At 39.9% G+C, this 19,577-nt stretch overlaps 1 protein-coding gene across 1 annotated transcript in view; it reads right to left on the bottom strand.

The window, feature by feature from the left end:
- The window catches only part of KCTD18 (potassium channel tetramerization domain containing 18), a 290,584-nt gene that overhangs the window by 226,141 nt on the left and 44,866 nt on the right, over nt 1-19,577 (bottom strand). Inside the window, exon 4 of the mRNA XM_044060631.1 lies at nt 8,301-8,494. Coding sequence (XP_043916566.1) covers nt 8,301-8,494 — 194 coding nt within the window. The remainder of the gene's footprint in view (nt 1-8,300; nt 8,495-19,577) is intronic.

Here is a 19,577-nt window from a genome sequence, read left to right as displayed (position 1 = left end):
CTATTTGTAAGTCTTTTATCCCTACAACAATACAAAATTATCTAGCATTTCTGAAGCCCTACCTTGAAAAACAAAGGTTTAAGGAATTATAGCAAGAAAAGACAGCCTCTGAGTCATTGCTCTCAGACGTTCCTCAGCAGCTGCGTAAGAAAATTTAAGAAGCCTAAACAAACAGAGGTTTCTGTTACCCAGTCAAAGTCTGATATCTCTGTTGAGACATACGATGAACCCTCAGACCATTCAAATTCTCTTTCTGCTCCTGCTATCAAGACCTCTATGGAGGCTGCCAAGGTGCAGCTTTCAGGCACTTCCACCTGACTGATCAGATAGCCAACAAGGTCTCGAAAGGGGAAACAAGGCTGGTGATTTCCCCTACAGAGGTACATTAGGGGTTTTCCCCAGAAAATTAAGTACATTTTCCTTCCTTTAACTACTCTTCCCTCTGATCCACAACAAGAATGGTACAGTTTCTCCCATGGGTTCTTTAAAGCCTTTACATCTCTGAAGCCTCCACATTTTTTTTCTTTTTGTTTTTTTTTCCTTCCACCCCTCAGAAAAGGAAAAGGGACATTACCTCAGAAGATGAGCATTCTTCAGATTCAGATGTGGAATTATTTCATGTTGTTGGCTTATTCTTCCCATAGTTTATTTATTTATTTAATTTACTTACTTATTTTATTAATTATTTTATACCTGTAATAGTATTACCCTCCATCTTGCTATTATATTTTATACAACTGATAATTTCTTGCCTCTTTTACTTGTACCTTTAATTACTATTATCATTATACAGTTCACTAACTTTTCCTTCTTTCTTTTGCTTCTTCTCTATCCATACCCCATATCCATACCCCACACTTTATTAGTAAACACACAAGTTTCTGTCTCCTACTTTTTCTCTCCTGTTATTCCCCTTCCTCTCTCAACCCTGAACTATAAGATATATATACAAAGTGCATTATAATAAACAAAAATTATTTAACTACCAAGCAGAATCATACCGATCTGAATCATATAATTGTAAAGACCACTTGTCTTATGTATACAGTCTCCTTAGTAATATCTAATGTCTGCAATCAATGTGCAAGTATGTCTCATCTAATATATGTAAAAATTATGTGCTATCCATTATTGTATGTTTTTCTTGTATGTGAAAATGTTCACTGTTGCTCTGTGATAAGCTAATATAATACGCTGACTGTCTCTGGAGCTTTTCTCCCTAGGCCTCCGCTGAAAATGGGTACCCACCCAGTCAGACTTTCTCAGTAAACAAATGTCAATTAAATGGATAATAAATACATGAACTAAGCTGGGAGGTTATGTGTGAAACGGGAAATGGTTGAAATGGTGATCACAGGACTGAGGTTTACATAAAGCTGCTGTACCGAAAAAGAAGTCATTGAAATCATTAGGATCTCAGCTGCTGAGAAAGGGGATGGATAGTTGTTTGTTCCGTTAATTCCTATACTGCCAGTCTAGGAAATGAAGCATTGGCTATTCCTAAAGGAGGAGGATCCGGTTGTGTTTGTGCATAGCCTGCTTCTTTTCCTTTAATGCAGATAAGGTTAGGTGCAAGTTTTCATCTTGAAGTTTGTTTCTAGTAAGCTAACACTTTATATCTTTATGTCCAAGTAAATCCTTTATTTTTATTTCAGTGGTAAGCAAGGGGTATATCTGCCTACTCAGGCTTCTTTCTTTTAGAAAGTATTATCCTGAATACTGGCCACTTGAATCACAAAAAGAGAAGGAATTTGTCCAGTTTTATCTTCTTTGGATGGAAAACAATGTGCTTTCTATATTGTTAGAGAGAGGGCAACCAGTGTCATACTGAAGTGGTAAGGATTTTTACAGGACCAGTTAAAACCATCAAGTGGTCACCTGGATTACTTATATGCACTGGTAAAAGTGAGCACCAATACGGGACAGCAGTAAGTACAAGGTCAAGCATGGAGTCTTGACTATCTAGATTACCTGGTCTAGTGCATTTGTTTGCCAACTGTAATAGTTCCAGTATGCTAAGAAATCTATACAAGTGACAAATGTTTAACCTTTAACTACTGTACAAATTTCAGCCTTGCGTATCCTAGATTTACTAATTTTCTTCATAAAATTAGATTTAATTAACACTATGTGCACTGTTATGGATGCTAATATCTCACAAAGGGCCTTGTTTTTTCCTGATTTTCTGTAGTGACTTTTAAAAGTCAGAGGTAACATTTTTAATACTTACAGGTGGAGCGGTATGAATATGGGTGTAGTTACTAAAAAATTTTAAAACTTGATAAAAAAAATTGTAGGATACAGTCATGAGGAAAACAAGATTTGGCATTTGACAAGTGTATCTCGGTATGTGTAAGACACAATATTTAGTAAATGACATCTGGGATCTGAAATACTACAGTTTGAAAATTTATCTTTCCTATTCAATATAACAAAAAATGAGCAGGACAGAGGCTAAAGTTAAATCTACTCCCCATTACTCAAGCATGTACACACACACACACACAGACACACAGGTGTGTGCATGTGTACATGCATATGTGAACATTAAAATGGGAAATGTTGCCCATAGTTCATATGTTCTTTTCTAGTAATATATTAGGTATATCCGTTTGTATGAATATAGTCTGGTTTTGGATGATGCAAAGATTTTTAAAAGCTGTCTGCAGCTAAGTAGGATCCTTGCGAATGTAACTGAAGGTTATGTATGAAATAGCTTATGCTGACAAATTAAGGACCGTTTCGAAGAAAATAAAGTTTTACACTGACAGGACTGCTTCCAAACAAGTCATACTCAAAGTGATACCTCTTCGGCTTAGCAGAGAGGAACACATAATAACCATGGATTCCATCTGCCTGGAACCAGAAACATGTGACAAGGGAAGGTACGCAGTACATGACAAGGGTCATGTAAAATAATATGTTGCAATGTGAAACTGCTTTATGGAAATGAATTGTTACCATTAGAGTTTTTGATGCTGCTAGACTATTAGGCAAAAAAAACTGGGTTCCTATTATATAACTGAAGATGCAATCCTTCTAATGCGCCTTTATCGAACTTGAAAGCACGAAACAGCAAAATAGCGAAACGGCATATAAGCGATTTCTTTCCCTGGGAAAGAAATTGCTTGGCTGCCTCTGTTACTTTGCCGATTTCGTCGCAGTAGTGTGATCTCGGAGTTGGTATATTTAAGTGTGGGGGGGGGAGTGAAGCCCCCACATTATGTAATGTTTTGAACTTTTTATTTTTTTTTAATTTTTTTTTTAGTTTTAATTTTTTTGTGGAATCGCTGTTCAGAGTATTCGGGATTATAAGCTTTCGCTCACATGGGGTTGATAAATCAAATTTGCTTTTTTAAGTGTTCGCTGATTTAATATAGACCCAAAAAAACTACCTCAATGTATATATTTTAAACTAGTATTAAAACAAGTATAATAGGCTATGAGTTAAATTACAAATTGCTCTCTCCTTTCTGCTTGTAATTTGAGTGCATTAATTCACCTTAACGTTTCTGCAGCTGTGTAATAGTTTATACAAATGATGAATAAACTCCTACGTCTGTCTTGCCTAAACTTCCTAAACAGAACACAGTCCAAACAACAAAGGATCTCTTGAGAAAGAGCAACACCAAAAGGTATGAAGACTGTGTCCCCAAATTTTTAAAGCAAAAGAATACTGAATGACAAAGATTCAAACCCTACCTGTCTTAACTAATAATGGCCAGAAGCTGAAAAGCAAATCACATTTCTTAGTTATTTTAATTATTTTGCTATCTTATTCCTACATTAACAGGAAATCCAGTAGGCAAAGGCCACTTTTCAGGAGCAATACGCGAGCACTGCCTGTTCATCATGTAACTTGCTCAAAGTTGCAGACAAACTGAGACTGAGGGAATCGAACTCTGGATTACAGGAGGAAGCTCATTAACAGCTTGGTCTTCATTCTCTGCAATAAACTGGCAGACTACTACCATCTTCAACTGCATTACTAATAATGAAAATCAATACAAAGCAAGGGAAATGCAGGATAGCAACTAGCCAGCAGAGATGCAACATTACTATGAAAGAAACTGTAGGAAACTACTAGATTTACACACTACATACAGAATATGAATACAAAAGGCATAGAAATGTCTGCCGCTTGATGTCGCAGTTTGTTAAGCAGTCAAATGAAGGTCCGCTGTTGCTGAAAGGGAAGGTGGAAAGTTGAAAAATGTTAAAACACAAACAAAAGAAACCATATGAACCCCTAATCTATTGCCCAGAGAGGCTCAAGTTACGTTTCTAAATAAAGATGCAGTACAGCTACAACAATCCTAAAAAAAAATCAGATGACCAAACAGCCTCCTCCAGAAATGGTACACCATTGAAGAAACCAAAGACACTTGCAAGTTTCAAGAGTTGATCATGACACTAATGAATGAAAAGCTACCTTTATGGCTACGAAAACAAAAAAAAGCAATATTTGTTGTAGAAAGTCCATGGCAAACTTAGCACAGAGTTAAGGTTAACCAATTAACCTAGTGTTGTACTAACAACTTAATGAGAAAGGAAAACACTGACCCTTGTCTGGGAATTGAACCCAGTGGTTTCCCATATGAAAAGAGAAGCATCTCTCTCTTAGAAGAAACCAGGTACTTAACTGTCCGGAGACTCCTTGTTGGTTCAGTAGGGTTACATAGAGGTCTGCTGTATCTAGAGTGATGCAGCTTCGTCTGCCAGCCTTCCATCTGCTGGGAAGCCATTCAGGGCTACATCCATCAAACAAACCAGTATTTATTCACTTAACTTATTAAACTTTGTCAGCTATGTTAGCCACTACTTGGAAGAGACAATTTGCAGAGGTAATCCGCAGCGAAAAGCTCCACACAATCCAGCCTTGCGGGTATATTCCAGAACCTTCTATTTTAATCATACCAAAAACAGTGTAAGGACAGTACTGCATTTCACTGAATCATGTTCCATCAAATCTGTTTGCTGAGTGTACAATCTGTTGAATTTCGACTTAATTGATTTTGCAGTTATATTGACTACAGCTTTTTGTTATAGTTTTTCTTTTGCTTACTGTCATGCAGCTGTGACATTTATACAATTAAGGGGGATGTGGTGGGGAAAAGCCACCATACTCTCACCTTCAGTTACCACATAAGGTCAAGTCTTAAAACAGCTTTCAAAAGATAAAATACTCCATTGATGGGTCCTGACAATATCCCTGGATGCATCTTAAATAGCATGAAACATGACTTTACCAACCCCCCCCAACAACTCTGTTCAACCTCAGCCTCCAAACAGGATTTGTACCAAGCGAACAATGAACATCTACAGTTATTCCCTGCATAAGGGAGGACCTTCCTCAGATCAAGGCAATTAGAGACTCACAAGTCTGCCCAGTCTCATATACAAAGCCATGGAAAGACTTCTCATGGAACTAAAAAATAAGGACATAGGGAAAAGGTCAGGTCAAGCATACTCAACCTGTCAGACATTTTTGAAAAAGTTACCAAAGCTATGGATGAAAGTAAAACAGTACAAATAGAATGCCTTAGCCTGGTCAAAGCTTCTGGCATAATCCCCAACTCGCGCAAGGGAGAAATGATAAATAAGCTAAGAATAAACGCCTACATCATACACTGGATTACCAACCAGCTCAAAAATAGGATGCAAGAGATCAAACTATGGAAAGTTACCTCTACAAATTGATTAGCCACCAGTGGAGTTCCCCAGGGTTCAGTACTGGGACCACTCTGCTTGGCATCTACTTCTCTAAAGTAAAGGCTGATATCAAAGGGCTCTAGCTGACAAAGTCTGCAAGTGACTGCAAGCTAGGCTAGGAGCAGTCACTGAAACCCCAAATGACTTAGCCATCCTGCAGAAAGATGCGTCCCAAATAAATAACTGGTGCCAAAATCATGTACTGAAACTAAATGCCAAAAAAATGGATTAACGTATCCTTTCAGAAGTTATCTACTCTAGGGAAATACCACATGAACAAAGTGCCCCTAGGAGTCGACTCAGTTGTTTGGAATTTGGGAACTTATGCAGACAGTGATCTAACTTTCAATCAACATGTGTACACAGTTGTAAGAAAATTATTTTATATCGCACAGCTTCTAAACAAAGGGATTATGTCTAGATCTAGTGATGTCATCGTTACTCTTTACTAAGCCATCATTAGGTCACTCATTGGAGTATAATGCCACCTTTAGCATGCATCTGTACAGACACATGCAACCACTGGAACGCCCAAAGAGATACCTTACTAAAAAGATACAAGGCCTAAACAATATGTCCTACATGGACTGACTCAAAGCCCTGTCACTATACTTTGTCTCCTACAGACTGCTACAAGATGACCTGTGTCTGGCATACAAGACATCCTCCAACACAATACTGATGGACCTAATACACATCAGCAAGTCAAATGGCATCAGAAATACTCAGTATAAAGATTCTAAACCTCTTCTGCAGCATCAACAGAATGGTTTGGTGGGACAGGTATACATCACAGAGGATACCACTGCTCTAGAAAAGATTCTCCAATCATGTAAAACAAATCTCATCCCTGCCCATATTCAACAGCAACTTGTTTCTCTGCATGGGTAACAGAAAATTTACACCAGGACTTTAACCTGTACTACTAATAGACAGAGGTAGTTCCTAAATGCTTTATCCCATGCATGAGCCCCCTCAGTTTATCTATGGTATGATCGCAGTTATTCTCACTAGGGATAATATAGAACTATCGACCATGGGATGGGTAAAGTCAATCCAACACCTAAAGAGATAGGTTAATTCAAGCACCAAAACAGAAACTGGTTAGATTTAAAATGGCCCACAAGGAAAGCTAGCCTAGTACTACGTTTGAACCTATGTTAATGTTTATTTTACGATTTAAGGTTTATATTAATATAAGAAACTTTTGTCATTTTACTATGGTTTGACTTTTGTTCATCATTTCTGCTGGTGTTATACTAGGAAGCGGCAGGTTAGCCGAGTTCATTAAGATGTAAACACATTGACAACTGTTGACGAAGTTACACTGACTTTGGAATCTTAGGCAATCCATGATGTATAAGCAGTTTTGCTATGGTTTTATTTATTTATGCAACATAAATAAAGTTCCATAGTAATATTTTAAGTTACTGTTTATTTGTGTTTATTTTACATTGAAGCTTTTGCAATTGGTTCAGTTTTTCTGTGAACATGTTTCTCAATGCTTTCTATGCTTGCAGCTCCCAAATATCAAATCTTCCCCAATTGAACCTGAGTTGATTTGTTCCCTAGTGGTGGGAATCTTACTAGATCCATTAGAATGAAAACTGGGGGGCATGACTTAGGCAGCCACAGGGGTTGTCTGTGTCCTCGGCAGTATCCTAGCAATGAAGATATTTACTTTATTAGCCTAACCTCTTTCATGGGTGGAGATTTTGTGATTGCATCACTGTGGGAACTACAATGTCTTCCCCTACACAAGTGCATGCGCACATGCATTTGCTCAATGAAGGTTACTGCCAAATGGTGGTTTGCTGACCCACACAAACATGCCCCCAGATCATGGACCTGCCTCCTTTCTTCAAAGGGCTGCTACAATCTGTAAACAGTACCACTCCCTCTCCACTGTATGGGACATCTAGCCTCCCCGTTCCATCTCCGTCAAGTACCCAAACAGCTAATCAAACTGTGGTTGCCTGGGATGCAGTAAGAATATTATCCCTCTACACCACTAGAGTTAGTTTTATGTGAGAAGTTTTATATTGTGTTCATTTCACAAAAACACACACATACTGTATACCTGCATAACAAGAATACAGTACGTCCATAGTCCGTTACAGGTTCAATTAAGCCTTGGCCATGGTTACAGCTGCTATAACCTTTGTAATATCCTCAAATTACCCTAAACAGGAATGACTAACATCAACCATATCAGACATAAATATATTAAAATGAAATGGGCCAAAGACTGACCCTTGAGGGTCACCCCCTTATAGCACAGAAGGGCAATTAAAGAAAATTAATGATTTTAACAAAGGGTACAGAATCGATCAGTTATTAAGCCATGTAAAATATAGGAATCTTCTCTTGCCTCTGAGTGTCACCACACCTTAAATACTCCTATGGCATTAGCTAGAAATGAATCAGGGAAGACAAGTGACCAGTACAAGAGATTAGGAAACACTTCATGCATACTCAAAATAAACAGAACAAAAACACAGGCAGTGGCAAAAACAAGCTGTTCAAAACTGTCTCTATCAAAGTCTTATCAAAATGAGAAATTGTTTTCTATAAAACACTTGTCTTACCTCTTGAAAATGCTTTTGCTGTGTATCCGATTTCCCAGCTGTTTTTCAATGGCCTTGATTCCATCCTGCTTGGTGGCATATACACCGAGGACCTTATTCTCACAGCTACTGCCAGAGGTGTTGAGGTAGTGAAGGACCCATACTTTGGATGATGTACAGCACAAGCCATATGAATCACACAGGTCTGACAAAGCCTAAACCAATGAAATCATTATTAAGCAAAGATCTGATGTTTATAAAAACAAAATTAGCAATTCATTGACAATATCAACTTAATTAACTGACAGAAATCTTTCACAGCACGGCCTTTGAAAAACTCTATAAAAGGTGTCAGGCTGAGAGCATCCAGGATGTCAACTTGTGCCTCTTCAAGTTTGGGGGTCACCAACACCCCTGCCCTCCTGCATCAGAAGCAAATTTGTAGGAGCTGTAGGGGAGCATTCTTGAAAAAGTTTTGCCAACTACATGAAACATGGTTGTTTTGGCCATAGACAAACTACTAAAAACAATCCTATCTTTGTGCACTCTGCACTTCTTCAGTACCTTGGGGATCAGGGAAATTGAATAAGAGAGTAAATAAACTTCCCCCTCCAAGAACTGGAGAATGTATCCATCTCCCGTAGTTTCTTGCATAGGAATATGTTAAGTGCAGCTCTGTTAAGAACTTACCATACATCAGCTGTTCAAGTGTATCCACTGTTGAGTACAATAGACTTGACTTCTAGATCTGTTCAGCCTTCTCTCTCCAGGCCCAGGAAACTCTCTCCCCCTATGGATATCAGGACAATGGATGGCTTAAAGAACATCAGTCCCTAACTCCTTTCCAATTGCTCAGACCATCAGAAGACCTCCTTTTTGACTGGATGGATCAGGGATAATAGCTTCTGCAGGCTGGCTGTATTGTTCCTACAGTTTTCTGTAACAGTACTGTATCCTTCTCATATGCAGCCTGGCTGGATTACCTTTTGGATGGAAGACGATATGCTATTAGGAACAGCCTAGCAGGTCGCATATATCACACCTGAAAAGAAGTGCCACAGCTGCGTGACCTTGTTCTCTAGAAGAGACAGTATGCCATGTTTTGCAACTAACTAGCAAGGCCACTAAGAAAATCTGTCTTCCCCGAAATTAGGTCCAACCTGGGTAGGCTAATAACACACCTACAGGGAGTTTAAGCAAGTCAAGAACATCTGTAACAATAAGCCTGATGCAATAATGTCATCCAGTAACTTCAAGGTATGGATCTATCATGATTTTAAGTATGAAGGGGGAATAAAACAAGTACACTAAGGCTATAGCCAAAGTTCAGTTTCAAAACCTTCATCTATGAAGTACACTGTACCCCGCTGCTGGGCAATTTGCAGCCCAGCCAAAGGGAGCAAAGAGGCACAAAGATCAACAATTTAAACAGCTAGAAAAAAGCTAACCAGCCAATCATTGCAAGCTTCACCTATTCTTTTAAGCTGCAATTCACCTAGAACCCCAGACAAGTATTTCCTCTCATGAAGCAACACTTCTATTCAAAGCAGAGTGTAACCCACAACAAACAAAGAAGTAATACAAGCAGCAGTTTCCACTTTCATCGGACCATCCATAGAGTGCAATGCAAACTTCAGCCTGTACCTAACCAGGCACCTGTAACAGCTTGAAAAACCACAGAGGATCTTCACAAAAAGCATACAGGGAGTAAACAAGTCCTACGCAGACCATCTCAAAGCCTTACTCCTGTACTGTCTCCTATAGACTGAAAACAACACCAGTAATTTCCCTAGGCAGCTAAACGGATCCTAACAGCAAATCCAATACCAAAAAGCCAGGAATCCAACTGTCTTAATAAAAACACTACTTCACGATTACAAGCAAAGCTTTCAAGTCACACAGACTCTTTCTCAGTGCATAAAATAGTTAATTAACATTATTTCTAATGCAGGTATTTAATATAAATGCCAGCCTATCTCAACCAAATTACACATCAAATAACACAAACTTTTAAAAAAAATACATAATTACTCATACAAATACACATAAATAAGTTAAAATATAAGTATATGTGTGTGTGTATATAATTCAATAAACAACAGAATATATAAAATAATTACTATAGCCTGGATTAAAATCATGCATAGCTCTGTGTTTTAAAACAGGTTTTACACTATTCACAGTATTTAATTCTGGTGGTGAGTCCGCTCGAAAGTTTTGTTGTATCTTTCGGCTTTTCCCGGTTAGGGGTCACAACAGCGGAACTCCGGTCCGCTAATGATTGGCAGTAGATTTTTACGTGCCGAGTTGCCATCCCTGACGCACAACCTTCAACGAAGGTATGCCCATTCACGCATGTCTCCACACAGAAGACACTTTAGCTGAGAATTTTGATCCATTTATATTCAGCTAATATGGTTTTACTGAGTAGATTCCCCCTCCACCTATGAACACATACTTTCTGCAGTACCCTAAACTTAAAAGTATGCTCATTACCTAACTGCATAATATGGTTACTTACTGCATTAGTATCAATGTTCCTATGAATATCTGACAGATGGGACCCTACCTTTCTTTAAACGTCTGATTTGTTTTTCCTATATAGAAACGTTCACATTTCATGCAATTAGCAAAATATACAACAATCTCACCCAGATCTTCCAAAAGCTAAAAATACCACTTCCATGGACCCAGCCAATTTACATGGATGCCTAACAAAAAGTGTCAAATATGCCCTCATGGATCCCCTTGAACTTGTTTATTTTAAGGTTCACTACAGGGTAAATCCCTAAAGTATAGAGAATAGCTACTGTGAAACTCATTCATAATGTGTGTGCGCGTGTGTGTGTGCGTGTGTGCATGTGCGCGCGTGTGTGTGTGTGTGTGTGTGTGTGTGTGTGTGTGTGTTAGGGTGGATTACTACAGACCCAAGGAACCACTGACCTATCAGCCTAGCCATTCTAATTTTTCGGGCTATAGAATGTGTACTGGACTTCATAAACCACAATCTCAAAACTCTTAACTTAAGATTCCCAGCAGTCTAACAATTGACAAGGGTAGGTCATGTCTACAAGGTATAGTAAAGTTCTTCAAAAAGATCACAGAGGCAATGTCGAGTAGTCACTTGGGTCTATATCATAATATTGAAGTATGAAAAGTTCGAATCACTAAAGTTCGAACTTTAATGATCGAACTTTTAATACTTCGAATGTCAAAAAAAAAAAATATATATTTTGAGCCCCAAAAAAAAAACACGCTCTATGCAGGGGGGCAAGCCCCCTGCACCCCCACCCTACCCCCGCTACTTAAATATACCAACTCCGAGATCGCACTACAGTGCAGTAAAGGGAAATCTTCCCTTCCAGCACTCTATGGCGATCTCCGTTATATGATTTGAGGTTTTAAAACTTCGATCATTAAATGTCGACCTTTAGTGATTTGAAGTTCTAAACCTTCGAACATATGATAGGAACCCAGTCATTTAGTCCATACAGCACATCTGGATTTGGCCAAGGCTTTTGACACCATTCCACAGGCTGGTACAGACAAAAAGCTAAAAGACCTAAATGTAGAACCATATGTGGTGTGATGGACAATAAACTGGCTAAAAGATGGAACTCAAAGTTGAGAGTTGTCACTTCAAACAGCACAAAGGCAACTAGCAGTGTTCCTCTGGAGTCAGTACTGAGAACACCTCTCTTTTGGAATGGTAGCTAAGGGTCTACAGACCAGCAATCCTTGCAGTTAAGAACCCCTGGAGTCTTTCTAACAGTGAGGTGTGTCTGGATAGATATATGCCAAAGAGTGCATTGTACTGTGTGTATAACTGACCATAAACCCATAGATTGAATCACTACAGCAAGAACTAATCCTTATAAACCAATAGTCAGGGCAAACATGGCTAAAATTAAATGTAAATAAATCCAGTAAAATTACATTTGACAAACAACTCTCCTCTACAACTCCAGTATAACAAATACCCAATTCCAACCTGGCACATTGGTTGATAACTCCCTCTGTTTTGACACCATGTAGCATCAGTAGTCATAAAAAAATTTCTTTTTAGACAACCTACACCCAATAGTGTCTCATTTAGAGCACAAGAAGCTATCATTTCTCTGCTTTCACCTCTAATTACACTAATTAATTGTGTCTGTAGTTGTGTTATCACAGAGGTATTATACTCAAGGGGGAGGCAAAGAACCAAAACTGGGAAGCAAAGGGCAAAAATATACTTATATATATTTGTTTTATTGTTTTGTTTTATTTGTCCAGGCAAGGCTTCACTTAGTTTCACTTGGCTGTAGCTTCAATTTGATGTTAGTTGGCAATTCATAGTAGAACCCAACAGAATGTCTGCTCCTACTCAAATCAGAGGCATCCATGGGACAGTCACCTGTGGGGAAGGAATCTGAAATAAGATGCCTAGTGTTACATTGAGCAAGTACAACCACTATTTTATAGGAGACTTGCAAAACCTGCATATCCCCGATTTGTTGGCATACTGCATCTAAGACCTGTTACCACTTTACTCACAATGTCCACTGCAGTACTCTCAAGTTGCCACTGCTATCAATTCTATGGTTCCATGGCAGAAATGGGATCTAGCAAATTATGACTGCATGCTGAAAGACCAAATGTTGGGAAAAAATGGGATTCTGTTCAAAGACAGCTGAGTGATGCAACTTATGAAGTGAGCAGCAGAAACTGCTGTAACTGAAACTTTGCAGTGTTCACAGTGATCCCTAAGGACTGAAAGAAACTTATCTGGGTCTCCACAGAAGAGGTTAGCCAATGACCATTTGAAATGTCATGACACGCTAGAGTGAGTCCTGAAACATGGAGATATTGGCCAAAAAGGTAGACTTACATATACCAAACTCAAGATGGCCATTTCCCAAAATATTGCCTTTTCTCTGAGGTATGACATTCTCGGAGTTGGTATATGTAAGTTCATGGGGCGTGGAGGGCTTTTCCTCTATATCAGGGGATGCAAGAGGGCTGGCCCTTGCAAAAAAGAAGTTTAAAGGAGAAGAAAAGAGCAATGTTTACCTTTGTTTTGAATGCAACTATAGAAATTAAAGGAGTGACAGAAATATAAACAGGAGGCATGTTCACCCTCATTTAATGGCCTCTTTGCCATATGGTAAAATTTTAAAGAAAAAGAAATATCATTGAATACAGAAATGAGCTTTATTTTGTGAATCAATAAAATCTCACCAGAGGAAATAGGTTAAACAAGTGGGGTCTACTATGGCAGAACCATGTTTTAATTCCCGCAAATACAGACAGAAGTTGTGGCTGATACTCTGACAAGAAATGGTTTTAAAAGCAAAACAAGGTATACATGACAGGTACCTACCCTTGAAGTGGCTGCACTACATGCAGCAATTTGGTTTCTACTTCTGATAGAATACTTGGAATGAAATCTGTAGTAATAGGAGAGATTACTTGTACAATGGAAGTTGTACTGCAAATTGTTCCATACAGAGGAAACCTTAAGAGAAGACTGAAATGTAGAATACAAGAACATTTAATGGGTATAAAAACGAACTGCAAGCCAGTCCCAATGGCAGTACACTTTAATGAGAAACATATTCACAGTTTAGAGACTCAACGTATGTGTTATAGAGGAAGTTTCTTTTTTTCCTTTTTGAATGGAGCTAGTTATAACTATATGTTTCCATATACAGAGGTCCAGATTCAGAAAATTTGTCAATATCATGTTAAGCAAGTTTGGGAAATGAGTCGTACTGATCAGAGTATACGAGTTCAGAAACACAGGCTCCATTAAGTTGGGTAGGCCAAGCAGCAAGGTCAGGAGGTATATGCCAATGGCCTTATAATGACATGGTAATGAGAAACATTATTACAATGACAGTCTTGGGATATACAAATGAGACAAAACAAGATGGCAGAGTGATTCATAAATATATGAATGCCATGCTACAGGGCTACGCCCGCAGTATATTTGAAGCTTGGCCAAATACTTATGCTCAGATTAAGGAAATCGCTAAGGAATGTTTGGGGTTGCTGCCACATTAGTAAATGTGTAAATGCAAGAGGCTCTTATTGTCACTGCTGTGCCAGAAGTCACCCACCAGAAGCGCAGAATCACCCAACCTCCCTTAACATTCCTTCTGTAATAGCTCACAATATTTTCTGAGGGACTGAGAAACCTGTGTTCTTCCACTAAAAACAATGGCACATTCTAGAACAGTTGCACAGAAAGATAACCCCCCCAACAGGGAGAGTCAGAAACAGGGCTCTCCACGGAGTCTGAATCAGAAATCTGATGAGAAAACCCAGTACGTGTCCCTTCAACCTTCTGTCCAGACTCTTGAATCTCTTCAGAAATGGAGGTATCCCACTTTCTTTTAACACAAACTACTATACAAGATGGATTAATAGCCTGACTCAAACCCTGAGCCAGACCCAGTAAACTACTCCTGTCTAAGGAAATCTGAGGAGTTGAAGATACAAGTTTAGTTTTCGGTTTCCTTTTGACATAAAAAATGGGACCAGCAGTGTTATTAATAACAGCAGCAGCTTCCCCAAGGATGGGCTCAACATTCTAAGAATACAGGGAAGACTTCCCTGTTCCCTCTACCAGGACCAATAAAAGTGACTCTCCTTTGCCCACTAAGGGGACCCAACAGCCGCAGAGGACATGGCTAATCCATGGACGATACCAGATGTAGGTGCTAAACCAGAGGGACTTTGAGTAAAAGATAAGTGGTCTGAGGTACAACTAATGGCCACGACACACTCATTCACCTGCAGATGAGGCAAACTGCTAGCCTGCTGTGATAGCAAAGGCTATTTGCTTAACTTTTTCTTTTTGTGGCTGAAGAAGGACAGGCTGTGGGATAGACAGGCAGACTGTTTCATGGTCAAGCCAAAAATGGCACCGGTTTCCTGGGAAAATAAGCAGCAAATGCTGATAAAAACAAAGTCTTTAAACATCACTTTTTTTCACAAACAAATACCGTAAAAAGCACTTACACACTCTGCAAGCCCCACAAAGTAAAACAATTTCTTAAAGAAAAAAATAGTTTTCAATTACTTTAAACGTTTAAACTGACAGAAAAAAAACATTTAGAAGTACAGTACAGTCTCTTGACAGTCTTAAAACACAGACTCCTAGCTTTAAAATAACTTTCCTGAAGAGGAAAGCATTAATAATGAACAAAAAAAAATACTGAATGGATGTTATTTTTCCCCCCAAAGGGAATTTATCTATCCGGCAAAGGAACAGCACAAGCCAACCACTGATCCTCAAAAGCCTCAAAAGGAGTGTAGCCTTTGGCAACTACAAAGCTCTGAAGGGTTTGGCACTGTCAGCTCAGCTCGAGCTGCCAGACAATTTGGACATGTGGAAGGTCCTCTGAAGCTTTGGAAGGTAGCTGGCTGTTATATCTTTGGCAGGATACAACTCATATAGCTAAGGCTACTGCAGCAGTGATCAATATGATGAACATCACAGTAGACAAGAGTAAAACAAACACAAAAAAAGTAAAACTGATGCATGCCAAACCGACACCATGCTATGCTTACCCATACATAGGCTGGTCACAATATGCATTAGATATAAGCAACCCAAGTAAATTGCAGGGCACACTTGTCATTTGCGCAGGTGGGTAAGGGAAGGGATGTCTTTCACAGGAAAATGAGACTGCTGAGGATTATTAAAGTAAAACATGCTGCTGTGTGCATTTCTTGTCCATGCTGAGTGGGGCTTATACTGTAAATATCTTTGTGAAGGGCCAGTGTCAATGGAAATACATTTGTGGGTGTGTATTGTACTAGGGGCTGTGGTGGTGCAAGTGTGGGTTTGCTGTGACACAGTCTAAGCAGTAACTGCTGCACTGCAGCTCAATGTACTGGACAGGTCCAAAGTCCCACCCACAAGACTTGGCTCTACCAGGAATTCCACTGCATGTATTACAACCTTGGCTAAATGCTGGTGTGCTGCATGATAACAAATGACATCTGCTTCAAGATGTGCAACTATAGTGACTGAAACAACCATGGAGACATCCTCTTCTGGATGTAGCTGTGGAAGTGGGATCTTGTTCATCCACCGCCATGATGGCAGTGGACTGGCTTTATTGATGACCTAGGTGAGCCTAAAGGGAAATACCACATTCCAAAATGTGACCATGCCAATCCAAACAAGCAAACATATAAGGCATGCACTCTAGCAGGTCATCAGGCACACCCTGCATCACCCTCACTAAATCTGCCATGGCTGTGGTAGTCCTAACCTGTGCCTCCAAAACGATCCTGCACATAGGCTGGGCTGCAACCACCGACACGCCAACCACAACCACAGGAGCAGGCCAGTAACCATGTCTCCAGTGAGCACTATTATCCAGCTCTGTGTGAAATTCTCTGCCCATGGGTGCTAGAGATAGATTATGGCAAGTGTTTATAGGGGTCGCCAGACTTCCTTGACTAATAGTGTCCAAATTAACCTGTCCTTCCTGGGTGGTGTGTGTACCCTGAGTATCTACAGGTATACAGGCTGTGGCCATTGTATGCATAGGAGATGTGACGGTCATATTCCCTTTGTCCTTCTGAAATTCTGTACTCCCTGACCGTGCCAGCTCATCTCAGCCATCATTTTCAAAGACTGAAGATACTACAAAGTACAGTTTTGTACCTACCATAAATGTAGATGTTCGAGGATCCACATTGCTGCAGTCCTAACTATTGGGGTAGTCCGCTGTCCAGTCGGCCCGAATACCAAAGTATATGGCTGACGTCGGTCAGGGCGCATTAGACTGACGTCAGTACGTCAGGGTACTAATGCGCATGACCATATCCTCAGTCTTTTCTTGCCCCAGATGTCAGAAGACCCTGAAAAGATAAGGACAAAAAGTATAAACTCCCAAAATACCTGCAGCAAAAAATATATATTAACAATATATAGACAATTAGCAGAATATAACCTCACCTACACAACCACCCCTAAACACAGAGGGGAAGGAGGGAGTTGGACTGCAGCAATGTGGATCCTCGAACATCTACATTTATGGTAGGTACAAAACTGTACTATGTTCTTCATTCCACATTGCTGCAGTCCTAACTATTGGGTAGAATCCCAAAGCAGAGGTAAGGGAGGCTGGCAAATCATAAGGAAGTAGGAACTGACAACATGCCTTGCAAAATAGCTGTGGCAAAACCAGCCCTAGACTTAGAGTAGAGAGGAAGGTGATAATGCTTAGAGAAAGTATGCACTGAACTCCAAGTAGCTGCCTCCAAAATATCCTTAGTTGCCACCTCCCTTAGAAATGCTGTGGAAGTGGCAGTAGCCCTAGTGGAATGAGGCCTAATCCCAGCTGGAATCTCCTTGCCATGATGGGAATAACAAAATGTAATGCAACACCCAATCCACCTAGAAATAGTTTGTTTTGACACAGGCTTGCCCTTTGAACTCAAAGCAAAAGAAACAAACAACTGCTGAGACTGCCTAAAATCCTTAGTCCTGCTCAAATAATAACGCAATAGCCTGTGTACATCTAAAGTGTGCAAAATCTTTTTTATTTTGGGGATCTGCATAAAAGGTAGGCAAATGAATAGTTTGGTTTAACTCCACACTAGAAACCACCTTAGGCATAAAGGAAGGATTAGTGAAGATACCCTATCCTTATGAAAAATCAAAAAAGGCACCACTGCCATAAGGGCCTGCAACTCAGAAACCCTTCTTGCAGAAGTAATGGCCAACAAAAAAGCAGTCTTCCATGACAAGTATTTCAATTCAGCAGCCCGCAGGCTCAAAAGGTTGTAGAGTAAGTTTCTCCAACACAAAATTGAGATCCCAAGCAGGAGTAGGAGCTCTACGTGGGGTCTTATATTCTTTGCCCCTCTAAGAAATTGCTTGAACAAAGGATGTGAAAACAATGGTGGGTCACAATCATAGTGAGCTGAAATTACTGCAGCATGAATCTTAATGGAAGAGAAAGACAAACCTTTGTCCAGTAACTCAGTAAGATATTGAAGAGCCACACTCAAATTTGGCTCAGTAATCTCCAAATTGTTTGCTGCACTCCAAAACAAAAATCTCTTCCATTTTTCTGCACACTTTCCTTGTACTAGGTCTTCTGGCTTCCATAATCACATTTAAAACTTGTTGAGGAAGCTGAGACCTGCTGTCTTTCAAAACAGAATATGCCAGGCTGTTAGATGTAGAGAGTGAAGCTTGACATTGAGCAGATGACCGTCCTCTGAGACAACAGGTGTGGAATCAAGGGTAAAGGCCATGGAGGCTTCCTTACCAGACTCCTCAGTAATGGGTACCAGTGCTGCCGAGGCCAATCTGGAGCTATTAAAATCATCCTTGGCTTGTCTTGTCTGACCTTTAGAAGCACCTTTGGAAGAAGAGGCAGAGGTGGAAAGGCATACACATGAAGATTTTTCCAACTGAAAGAAAGAGCATCCACTTTCCAAGCTGTGTGATGAAATCGCAAAACTTTGGCAGCTGGTGGTTTAGTGGAGAAGCGAACAGATCTATGTCTGGAGTTCCCATGACACTGTCAATTTTGAAATACATGAAGATCCAGTTTCTGGGGATCCATGATTTGTGTGCTGAATACATCTGCTAAGGAGTTCTGTGCTCCGGCAGAAACCTTGCCTGAAGAGTTAGTTGCAGACTGAGCGCAGTCTCCCATAAAATCATTGCTTGTCTGCACAATGGGTAAGAATGTGTTCCCCTTGTTTGTTGATGTACCACATGACAGTTGTGTTGTCTGTTAGAATCAACACCTGCCCTGGAAGAAGTAACTCCTTGAAAGCAATTAATGCAAACTGAACTGCTAACATCTCTTTCATGTTGATATGTAGATGCTGTAGTCTGGCAGGCCACTTGTCTTGTATCCACTTTCCATTTAGATGAGCTCCCCAAGCAATATCTGAGGCATCTGTCGTTAGAATCTGACTTGCCTCTGGCCGGGTCACAGAGAGTCCCTTGTTTAGGTGACATTCCTGAGCCCACCACAAAAATTCCTTTTGAATGCAAGGTATTATTTGAATGACAGTGTCCAAATCCTGGCAGTGCTGTGTCCACAGATTTTTGAGATACCATTGTAGCTTCCTCATATGCAGTTTGGCATTGGGAAGCACCAGAATACAAGATGCCATGAACCCTAAGGCTTGAAGGACTGTCCTTGCAGTCAGCCCGGACTGAAGAGATAGATGATGGAAGTAACTGGAAAGATTCTTTTGTTTGTCCGGGGTTATAAAGGCCATCTGGGCTGCTGTATTCAGTCTCACACCCAGAAAGCACATGTCTTGAGA

The sequence above is a fragment of the Protopterus annectens genome, chromosome 2.part0 (assembly GCF_019279795.1).
Source record: "Protopterus annectens isolate FY-2018-M chromosome 2.part0, PAN1.0, whole genome shotgun sequence".
Taxonomy (NCBI): Eukaryota; Metazoa; Chordata; order Ceratodontiformes; family Protopteridae; genus Protopterus; species Protopterus annectens.
The sequence above is the reverse complement of the archived record's forward strand: the minus strand, read 5'-3'. Positions and strand labels throughout refer to the sequence as shown.